The 12,084-nt window shown below is 44.4% G+C and overlaps 1 protein-coding gene across 4 annotated transcripts in view; it reads left to right on the plus strand.

The window, feature by feature from the left end:
• CEP170 (centrosomal protein 170) overlaps positions 1-12,084 on the plus strand; it is a 155,110-nt gene that overhangs the window by 104,453 nt on the left and 38,573 nt on the right. For 2 of the 4 annotated variants that reach the window (XM_040350988.1, XM_040350989.1), the window contains exon 13: positions 4,260-4,434. In XM_040350988.1, the coding sequence (XP_040206922.1) occupies positions 4,260-4,434 (175 nt within the window). The remainder of the gene's footprint in view (positions 1-4,259; positions 4,435-12,084) is intronic. The other 2 variants (XM_040350990.1, XM_040350991.1) reach the window with 1 other exon arrangement.

The raw sequence follows: 12,084 nt of genomic DNA on the forward strand, positions 1-12,084 counted from the left end.
TTTAGATGTTTAATGGAGCTGAAGAGCTGAGTTTTCGTTACTGGCTGAAAGGAGCAAAAGGGAATGATGTGATTGGGCCGGTTGATCTTAATAGTGAGGTTTGCTGAGGGGACAAGGACTGGGGGACCTAGGCCAGCTTGGATGTCACAAACTTTGTTGACAAAGGCCTCAAGTAGATTGTCACATAGAGCTTGAGAATGGACAATTTGTTGGGAGGCCAGTGGTGGATTAAACAGCTCCTTACTGATTTTAAATAGTTCCGCTTGGCTATTGGCCGCTAATTCGATGCGGGATGCTAGGGCTATTCTCTTATGCTTCCTTACTAACTGGAAGTAAGCACGGGCCTGTATTCTATAGAGGATTTTATTAGCCTTAGTTTTATTTTTTTGCCATTTCCTTTCTAGCTTCCGGCAGTTATTTTTGAAGGTGGCTAATTTGGGGGTGTACCAACGATTGGATTTGTACATTTTTGGCCTGAAGTTCGATTGGGTGAAGGGTGCCACTATGTCCAGCGTGGCCTTAAGTTTACCATCAAAAGCATTGAGTTTCTCATCTAACTGCTTGATGCTTTCCTCGAAGTCGTCAGGTAAAGCCTCATAGCTGTCTTTCTCAAGAGGGTGTGTGTGGGATTCGAGGTTCGAATAAGTATTGTGGAATAAATCAGGTGTGATTTTTTTCAAATTTCTGTACGGGAGGGAGGGTTGCATAAGGGCTCCTTTTGGTTTATCCGTGGTGTTTAGGGTAAGAATTTGAAATTGCACTAGGTAATGATCAGACCAGACCACTTGCTTGATTGTGGGAATGGTGGATTCTCCCACTGCCGAGAATACTGCATCAAGCAGATGCCCCTTTTCATGTGTATGTTCCCTTACTATCTGTTTGAGGCCTAAGCTGTCCATGTCTGCTAAAATCTCTTGAGCTGATAGATCGAGAGGGTCCTCAAACCAAAGGTTGAGGTCACCCATGACAATTAATGAAGGGTATTTAGTAGCACAGTCGGTAATAAGGGTCATGAACTCGCTAATAAAGCGGGAATCATAGCCTGGTGGACGGTATATGATAATTACCAACATGGAGTTTGTAACCTTTGTACTGCATTTAATTGTCAGATGTTCAAAAGATGGTATAGTATGTGAGGGGATCACAGTACAGGTAAGCTCCTCCCGATGGACCAATGCCACCCCCCCACCTTTTTTAGTGGGTCTGCTGTTAGATGCGATATTATATCCCTCGGGAAGGAGTTCGTCAATTATGTCTAGACAGCCTGGTACAAACCAAGTTTCCGTAATGGCTAGAAGGTCCAGCCCTGTTTCCAAGATAACATCGTAAATTTCCGTTGCGTGCTTGTTAGCGGACCTGGCGTTGATCAAGCCAGTGCAGAGACCCTGCTTCGACCCAGTGGGCCTACCGAGAGACATCCTTGATTTTTTAACAATATGTAACACTTGACATATGTCAATGATGTCAGGGTGTAGGGTAGTTATCGGATTAATTAATTCAAGTAGGCGATCTTTAGTGTAGAATAAGTGTTGAGACTTGATGGCCCCCCTACCTGTAGGACTGATACACAGCCTGGGCGGAGATGTTATCGTGAGTGGAGCAAGCTTCCTGGCCCTGGTCCGAGCCGTCTGGGCCCGGACGGGCACAGACGGGCTTGCCTCGTGCGCGCACCCGGCGCGCCTGCCGCGCGCCCGCGGGGCGTCCATGTCTGAAGAGCAACCCATGGGTGGGCGGGGCCTAGCCAGCCGGTCAATCAGCACACTGGAGGAGGGGTTGCCGGGTGTTGCCGTAGCAAGTGCAGGGTCACAGAAAGTCACAGAGAGCAAAAACGCACAGCTGTGCAAAACAATCCAGCAGGCTATTTAGGAACAGCAGATCGGAGCAGCAGATCAGCAGCACAGTCCTTCACTTCCTGGGTAGGGGGCGCGGGGCGTCCATGTCTGAAGAGCAACCCATGGGTGGGCGGGGCCTAGCCAGCCGGTCAATCAGCACACTGGAGGAGGGGTTGCCGGGTGTTGCCGTAGCAAGTGCAGGGTCACAGAAAGTCACAGAGAGCAAAAACGCACAGCTGTGCAAAACAATCCAGCAGGCTATTTAGAGCCAATATAAGGAACTTGGGCGTTCCTTCTTCCCTTTCGGACATCTGTTACAGTTTGTCAAAGAACTGTGGGTTCAATCTATGGTTTAAACTGGGAACAAAATAGAGTTCAATACTCTATCTCCTCACCACTTTTTTTCTCAAATAAACCAATTACGGCCCAAAGACAGTCAGCACTTTTTGCAGTTTGCAGGCGTAGATGACCGTCCAGTTTGTCGCACTGTCCTTCTGTCTGTCTTCTGCTGTCAGAGTATTCACAAAGGTCCTATAGCACCACCTAATACCCCTCTCAGAACTTAAGGCATCCAGGTCACAGGTTATCTAGAAAAGCTTCTCCTGAAGGACTCATCTCCCTTACAGCTGTCTACAAACCCCCACAGGATAATTCAGATGTTCCAGGCCCTTCGTTGGTTGATTGATTTCCAAAAAAATTCTCTCCAGTCTGCTCTTTGCCTGGAAATTGAAAATAACCATCAATCATGCTTGATCAGGAGCTTCATGCAAGATTTCACCTGAGGGGTTAAGGATCAGCCCTAAACTACGCAGGAGGAGGTTGTGAATGATCTCAAGGCAGTTGGGACCACAGTCCCCAAACAAACCATTGGTAATACAATACGCAGCCGTGGAATAAAATCCTGCAGCGCTCGCAAGGTCCCACTCCTCAAGAAGGCACATGTACAGGCCCGTCTGAAGTTTGCCAATGAACATCTAAATGATTCAGAAAAGGAGTGGGAGAAAGTGCTGTGGTCAGATGAGACCAACATTGAGCTGTTTGGCATTAACTAAATGCAGACTATTACCCTAAGAACAACATGCCTAAAGTCGAGCACGGAGATGGAAACATTATGCTTTGGGACATTCTCTGTTAAAAGTACAGGCTGACTTTGCCGCATTGAGGGGCCAATGGATGGGGCCATGTATTGTAAAATCTTGGATGAGAACCTTTTTCCCTCAGCCAGAACACTGAAGATGGGTCGTGGATGGGTCTTCCAGCATGACAATGACCCAAAACATACCACAAAAGCAACAAAAGAGTGGCTCAAGCACATTAACAAGAAGCACAGTAAGATCATGGAGTGGCGTAGCCAGTCTCCAGACCTTAATCCTATGGAAAATTTATGGAGGGACCTGAAACTTCGGGTTGCAAAGCAACATCTAAGAAACTTTAAGGATTTAAAGAAGATGTGTAAAGAAGAGTGGACCGAAATCCCTCCTGAGATGTGTGCAAACCTGATAACCAACTACAAAAAACATGCTTGCCAACAAGGGTTTCTCCACAAAGTACTAAGTCATGTTTAGCTTGGGGATCAAATACTTAAATTTACTCACTGAACTGCAACTCAATTTATAACACTTCTGTGTTTTTTCTGGATTTTTGGTTGATATTCTGTCTCTATCATTTAAAATACACCTATCATAAAAACGATAGACCCTTCATTTCTTTGTAAGTGGGCAAACTTACAAAATCTGCAGGTGACCAAATAATTTTCCCCACTGTATGTGATAAAACATGATGATAAATCTTGTATAAACAGTTTCTATAAATAAGATCCACCAAAATCCTTGTGCTGCAAATCACTGAGAGTACAGGGAAACAAACCACACCATCTGTTTTCAAGATGGATTCTCACCTTCAGAATTGACCATACCAGGTCATGCCATGCATTCCCTGCTTAGGGGTCACATAGAAGTCTCTCACTTCAGCTTACCTTTTACAATCATGCGGTACTGCCCCTTTAAAACTCGTAACTCCTAGATCTTGCGCCATAGGTACTCAAGATTAGAAAGCACCTTCAGTGTTATAATAGAAAGGGGATCTGGTGTAGTAAACTTAAGCATTTCTTTTTATTAAATTATAAATATATGCACTCTACTAATTCACGAATAGGAAAACAGCTGAGATTTCCATGTCAACTTTGAAGATGAATATCTCCACAATGCTTATAGCTATAAGAGTGAATGATGGTTTTATTTAAAGTGCTTTTTTGGTTTGTTATGAATATTTAAATACTTTACTGTGTGTGGGCTAACAAGCCATTGTATTGTGGCTGTGAATGTAAATAAATGACCGTATCTCTTTAAAGTTGAAGTCAACTTCATACAAATACAATCGGTGTCCATCTGTAAATGTTGGTGAACTGTTTTTAAATTCTGTTTGCAGGATCAGCCAAGATTTGGCACTCATTGCTCGGGAAATTAATGATGTTGCTGGGGAAATAGATTCAGTGACTTCATCTGGCACAGCACCTAGTACCACAGTAAGCACTGCAGCCACCACTCCTGGTTCTGCAATAGACACTCGGGAAGAGGTAGGAAGTCTACATGAAGATGTACAGGTTCTTCTATTTCATTCTTCTTTTTCTGTTTAATCCATTTTAAAGATTTAATTTGATCATGCTTTACTAATTTCAGTTTCACACCTTTCATACTGTAAAATAATAAAGTGATCTAATTTGAGTTGGACAAAAAAAAATGCTTGCTGTAATTGTTTGTAAACTAGCAAACTAGTGTACTGCTTACCTGGCCAGCTACTATGGCTAAATAATAGAAGAGTGTGATAGGATTGTGCTTGGGTTTGTTGGCTCTGCTTCTAACAATTACATTCTAAACGACCCTAAAAAACATTGCCACTATATCACCAAGCCATACCTTAGGTTCATTTAGGCTTCATGTACACTACAGCTCCTAAACTTGAGTTTTACGCACTTTTGGTGGGTTTCTTTTTGCCAAAGCTCCTAAACTCAACTCCATAAAAGCCAACGTGTCCATGTACACATAGGCTTTTAGGGTCTGCTGAGGTTAGGGGAGGTACAACTTCCCTCCTGAATGCGGAATAATCACGTTCAGGATAGGAACAACTTGACCGCCGGCCGCAAATCGTGTTTTGCATTTTCCCACAGCCAGCGGTCAAAGTAGGTACATGAAGCCCAAAAAGGAAACCTGGAAGTCATTGGTAAAGTACCTCCAAATTTTTTAGATGGAAGTATTTGTAAAATCAGTTAATAATCTATTAGCATAACAGATCTCACATAATTTGTATGTGAATGCTCACATGTAGAATATGACATTTTAAGTAATAAACTATTTTTCTTTATAGCAATTTGGGGCATGTCTATTGGGTTGGTAATGAGAATCCTTAAAGCAAACCTTGAACCAAAATGCAAGGTCCACTTATAATATAGTAACACTCCCTTTTAAAAAACAAAACAAAAAAATATTGGTTTCTTGTTAAAGCGTATTTAAACCCAATTACAAAAAGTTTGTATATTGCAGATTCAGGCCTTGGACATGCTGACTGTTTTCATTTTTTTGGCTAAGACTGTGTATACCGCTTGAAATCAATGGGCAGCACGGCCGCACCGTCGGCAAAGCGCCGCTGCAGTGGTGGTTTTAACCCTTTTTCAGGGTTAAAATTGCCCTGCTAATGGCCGAATACCCCCTGCAAAAAACAACGGTAAATCGCCGCTAAAAAAAAGCGGACGCCCCCACCACCCCAGTGAAAGCAGCCTTGGGGGGGAAAAAGTATACTTGCGTCTCCTTATGTCCATGCACTGAACAGAAGGCCACAGCTGAGATGTCTTTTAAAGCCGACACTTTGGTTTTTCCTGGTTCCTCCCACCAACCCCTAGGTCGCTGCAGAACACAGAAGTGATAAAGTGGTTGCAAGGTGGAACCAGTTAACTTTGCAGGGGACCAGGACATTTCCATTCGGAGCAGAGTAGTTTACAGTAGTGCGGGTGGCAGGAGAAGGAAGTATTCTCTTACGTCCACTGGTTTAAATATTTTAGTAGCTTTTGTTATGTGGCAGGATTGCTTTAAAGTTACAGAAGTGCTGCATTGAGAGAACCATGTGGCTTTATGGAATCCATTTAATTTCAGCCCCATATATTTGGTTATAACAATGATTGTTAGTCTTCATGCACACTGGCTTAAAAATTGCTGCTTCTACAGTAGTTTTGTGTACTGCCTTTAGAAGCAGCTCAATGTTATCTTAAGTGTCCATGCACATTAGGATGATTACAGGCATATTTTAAACTCGGCGTTTAGAAGCAGGAAAAAATCCTTCTGGCTTGCGTTTCTGGTTGGAGCTTTCTGGCAGAAAAAACGCAAAGCTCTCCTAAACTCATCTAAAAACATTCTATACAAGTTTTTTTCTGCCAAGGGAACTGCCCTTTTTTTTAAGCCCAGTGTGTATGGAGCCTTTCTATATTATAATGATGTAACTGTATAATCTGACATTTCTTCTAATGTACTAATTTGAAGCTGAATTCCAGGCTTTAAAAAAAAAAAAAAAATTGTACAGATAGCATGCATCGGGCAGTAATAGAACATGTGTAGAGGCAATCATTTAAAGTTCAATTCAGTGACTGAATAACTTTCACAAAGTTTAACATTAATGCTAAAACTTTTAAATTGTAACTTAAACATTGTGCATGCATGCACCTGCCCACTTTTGCTATTTCCATTTTTTTTTATATATATCCATATGCCAAGTTGCATAGTCTATTCCATTTACTTCCTTAGCAGTAGTGGGAGGTGATGAAGACTGTGCTATCATCCCAGGGAAGTGATGCACTCATCCCCTCACATGACGTTCCCCTGTTGCAATTACTTTCAGTCTTTTCCAGGAACTAAGGGGGTAATTGATCAGGTCTATCATCACTCAAGTCTCTCTTGCTCTATAATCAGACATATTTACTTAAAGTGGAACTACACTTCATCTGAGCACCACAAAGCCAAAAATGCTATTTAATTACCGTATTTATCGGCGTACAACACGCACCCAAACTTTAAAGCGGAGGTTCACCCTAAAAAACATCTATGCACCATTACATGCAGCATACTTGCGTCAGCTACAGTATGCTGGTATTTTTTTTTTTTATCGCTGTACATACCGTTATATAGTTAATATTCTTTTCTTCCTCCCGCGGGGAATAGGCGTTCCTATGAAGAGACGTAGATGATTGATGTGCGGAAAAGGCGCGTCACGTGTTCCGAAAATAGCCGATCTGGGACACGGCGCTATATGGCGCACAGACTAGGAGCCGTGCAGAGCTGACTGCGCAGGCGCCGTATATAGCCGAGTCTCAGATCGGCTATTTTTGGAACGCGTGACGCGCCTTTTCCTCACGTCAATCATCTACGTCTCTTCATAGGAACGCCTATTCCCCGCGGGAGTAAGAAAAGAAAATGAACTATATAACGGTATGTATAGCGATTTAAAAAAAAAAAAAATACCAGCATACTGTAGCTGACGCAAGTATGCTGCATGTAATGGTACATAGATGTTTTAGGGTGAACCTCTGCTTTAAGAGGAAAGTTTCAGAAAAAAAACTTTCCACAGCCCCCTGCGTACAACACACAGGGGCAGTTTACCCTCTATTTTCAGGGTAAAAAAGTGAGTGTTATAAGCCAATAAATACAGTATTTTTTTATATTAAAAAGCAAACTCGCCCATCCATCCCTGTCTCCATGCTTTATTTTGTTGACAAAAAAAATACATTCCCTAGCATTTATGAGCAAGGGAAGATGATGATTCATATCATAGTGACATGCCAAAAAGAAAGGGTTGAAAGCCTATATGGGAGCAAAACAAACATATTCAGGAATTAAAAATGAATTCTTTATTAGAAAAATGATCATGTCACAGGCATGTGGCAGTTAAAATATGAGCTCTTGTTATGGGATAAGTATCGTTCCAAGATACAGAAATTGCAAACACAAAGTTAATCACAACATCACATATCATAAAAGTCTGTTGTATTGGCGGCCCGGCACGTTTCGACCTATACAGTCAATTTCAAGTGTCAAAGGGCATATATTGCACCAAATATTCAATTTTTGTAAACATAAGGTATAGTTACTAATTGAGGGAACAAGTAGGAGAGCTCGTGACCAGAATTTCTTAAAATCAGTTGGATGATCCCAGGGGTCCCTTGGCTACTCGCATTCCGAGGAAGGATGGTATTCAACCCAGAATGACTTACAAGGAGTCACACTGGGATCATCCAACTGATTTTAAGAAATTCTGGTCAGGAGGTCTCCTACTTGTGCCCTTCATTGGTAACTATACCATATGGCCCAGATTCACAAAGGAGATACGACAGCGTATCTCCAGATACGCCGTCGTATCTCTGAGTTGTGCCGTCGTATCTATGCGCCTGATTCTTAGAATCAGTTACGCATAGATTTCTATTAGATCCGACCGGCGTAAGTCTCTTGCTCCGTCGGATCGTAACTGCATATTTACGCTGGCCGCTAGGGGCGTGTACGCTGATTTACGCCTAGAAATCTGTAAATCAGCTAGATACGCAAATTCACAAACGTACGCCCGGCCGACGCAGTAGAGATGCAGCGTTTACGTTAGGCTTTTCCCGGCGTAAAGTTACCCCTGCTATATGGTGGCGTACATGCGGAGTACCAATGTTAAGTATGGACGTCGTTCCTGCGTAGAATTTTGAATATTTTACGTCGTTTGCGTAAGTCGTCCGTGAATGGGGCTGGACGTAATTTACGTTCACGTCAAAACCAATACGTCCTTGCGGCGTATTTAGAGCAATGCACACTGGGATATGTCCACAGACGGCACATGCGCCATTCGTGAAAAAACCTCAATCACTTCAGGTCATGGTTATTTTACATAAAACACGCTCCCCTGTTCCACATTTGAATTAGGCGGGCTTACGCCGGCCGATTTACGCTATGCCGCCGCAACTTACAGAGCAAGTGGTTTGAGAATACAGCACTTGCCCGTTGCGGAGGCGTAACGTAAATCGGATACGCCGCTATACGAGAATCTGGCCCTATGTTTACAAAAAACTGTGTATTTGGTGCAGTATATGCCTTTGACACTTGAAATGTTGAACACATTCTTTTATAGCAAATCAAATCCCCTGAAGAAGACCGTGACAGTATAGGTCAAAATGCGTCTGGGAGCCAATACAACAGATATTTATGATATGTGATGTTGTAAAAAACCTTGTGTTTGCAATTTCTGTATCTTGGAACGGCACTGTTATCCCCTAACCAGAACTCATATTTTAACTGCCACATGCCTGTGACATGATCATTTTTCTAATATAGAATTCATTTTTAATTCTTGAATTTGTCTTGTTTAGAAAAAAACTTTGGGGGAATCCTCCCATATTGTCGTTTTTGGGGTGTGCAGCCCCAATATCTTTCCTATATGTGTCTTCCCCATGCTAGTGTGGAAAGCCTATAGCCTCGTACACACGACCGGTTTTCCCGTCGGGAAAACTGCAATAAGAGCTTTTGGCCTGGAAAAACAACCGCTTGTATGCTCCATCACAGTTTTCCAGACCGGAAAAAAAGAGAACCAGCTCTCTTTGGCCCCGTACACACGAGGAGACATGTCCGATGAAAACAGTCCGTGGACCGTTTTCATCGGACATGTCTCCTGGGAGCTTTTGGTCTGATGTGTGTACACACCAACAGACCAAAATCCTTGCGGACAGAGAACGCGGTGACGTAGAAGACAACAACGTTCTCAAACACGGAAGTGCAATGCTTCCACGCATGCGTCGAATCAATTCGGGACGCTGTTTACACGTCATAACCAGCGGACATGTCCGATTAGGTGTACTAACCATCGGACATGTCCGACGGACATGTTTCCAGCGGACAAGTTTCTTAGCATGCTAAGAAACTTTTGTCCGCTGGAAACCTGTCCGCTAGGCCATACACACGGTCGGACATGTCCGCGGAAACTGGTCCGCGGACCAGTTTCAGCGGACATGTTCGACCGTGTGTACGCCGCCTTTTTTTCCGCTGGGATTCCCGGCGGCTTTTAACCCGTCAGTTTTCCTATGGGAAACACTGCAATGGAGCATACACATGGCTGGGATTCCCGACCAAAGCTCTCATGGCTGTTTTGCTGTCAGGAAACCCGGTCGTGTGTAGGGGGCAAAGGTTACCAAGCAGGTTCTCGCTTTTCCCCTCGGGTTTCCCGGCGGTAAAAAGTCTTTACCGCCGGGAAACCCATACGCGTGTATGAGGCTTATGACCTCTATACTGTGCTGCCAGCAGGGATTAAACCAGAGCTGATAGAAAATCCAAGGTTCTGTGCTATGCCTGCACAGCAGCTGGAAAACCTACTGAATGCCACAAGACATATAGGGGGGGAGATTTACTAAAATTGGAGCACACAATCTAGTGCAGCTCTGCATAGTTAACCACTCACCTTTTTAGGTTTTATTGTCAAAGCTTAAGGCTGGGTTCACACTACTACACTACTTTCATCCTACTTTGCTCTGTGTTCAATGTTTCCCTATGAGAGCGTCTTGTAGCGTCCTACACAAGTCGGTCCGACTTTGAAAATGCTCCCTGTACTACTTTCTTTATCGTACATCACGGGACACAGAGCGGCATATTCATTACTATATGGGTTATATGGAGTACCTTCAGGTGATGGACACTGGCAATCTCAAAAAACAGGAAGTGCCCCTCCCTATATAACCCCCTCCCATAGGAGGAGTACCTCAGTTTTTACGCCAGTGTCTTAGGTGTTGGTCATGGTTTAGCTTGCCTCCACATCCTTGGGATTAAGGTGGGCTAACCGGTTCTGTCCAAAGGCCTCAGTGCTAAAGTGGTCAGCAACCGGACCCCAAACCATTGGGGTATAGCCCATAATGCTTTCTGTCACAGAGAGCTGGACCCTGGGCCCAGAACTTAGAAACCTTTGGGGGCCTAATGTTTCTGTTGCCAGGGTGCTATATGGGCCCAGGACAGTGGATCCTTCATAGGAACCCAGGGCCTGAAGGTCTAGACGCCCCACGGAGATGGGGGAAGATTGGACCTCTTGCTGTGCAAAGTCCTGCGGCATGGAGCAGGTAAGTGAAGGGAAACTTGCGGAACTTGGTTCGCAGCAGGTTTTTCCTGGGGGAAGGTCACAGTGGGACATGCCTATGGTTATGCGCTGCATCTGGCAAGGTGAGTCACATATCTTAGGATAGGATGACTGTATGTATATATTCCCCATAATCGTGACCTCCCTGGTGGTATTGCAACTGTGCTAGAAAGCATTGAAAAAGGGCCTGTGTGTTTAGTGACAATTCTCTCTAAGAGAAGCCCCTGGGAATCTACTGAGGTTTCTTATGAAAGGGAGTGAATGCTCCTACCTGCAAGCCTGCTCAGAGAGGTCCAGGCGGTTGCTGCAGGAAAAGATGCCGCTCTGTGGATCCTGGCCTGGACGGCAGGATCAGCCTCTGACCTCCTCGTGGGCCCCCTGCACCCCCCCCCCCGCCGGCGGGCGCGCGCGCGTCCCCGTGATATGGGCGCAATTTCGCGCCGCTTTGCTGAAGGGGAAGGGCGGGCCTGTAGGTAAAAGGAAGGGGCGGCCCTTCCAAAGGTTCCCAGCTCAGTGAAGTGTGGAACTGAGAGAGGAAGGACCAGAGCGGCAGCGTGGGGCGCCGAGGACACACAGTGGCCAAAGAAAAGTATTACAGTCTTCAAAGACTGTCTTTTACCCTAAAGATAGGGTTTCTTTTTCAGCAGTTTTTTGTTTGGCAAATACTACTAAAGGGGGACAGAATGGTTTTTCTTTCTTTGGTTTAAAAAAAAAAAAAAGAAACAAACCAAGTTAATAAGAAAGAAGGCATTTTTTCCCCAGATGGTTTTGGGCAATCACTATTTATTTTCCCAAATACCGTTAAGTAGCGGGCGTACCTCAGTATTGTACCATGGCGTCTGGCTTAGAGGGTACAAGAGGTGGGGATTCCCCCAGAGGGTCTGAGGTCTCAGACAAAGGCATGCCGCTACTTTCCCCAGAGGGAACCTTGGTGGGACCATCGAGATCTGGAGCTGGAGCTGGCACAGGTCAGTCCAACCCTAGGGTGGTCACGGACGAGGTACTGTCCACCTCTCTAAAGGAGATGGAAAAAAGAATGGAAAAAATGATAGCCAAGGCTATGCGGGGCAGAAAACGGAATAGATCTCCGTCGCCCGAGCGTGAACCCTCAGATGAGGAG

This window comes from Rana temporaria, chromosome 4 (genome assembly GCF_905171775.1).
Source record: "Rana temporaria chromosome 4, aRanTem1.1, whole genome shotgun sequence".
In the NCBI taxonomy this organism is placed as follows: domain Eukaryota; kingdom Metazoa; phylum Chordata; class Amphibia; order Anura; family Ranidae; genus Rana; species Rana temporaria.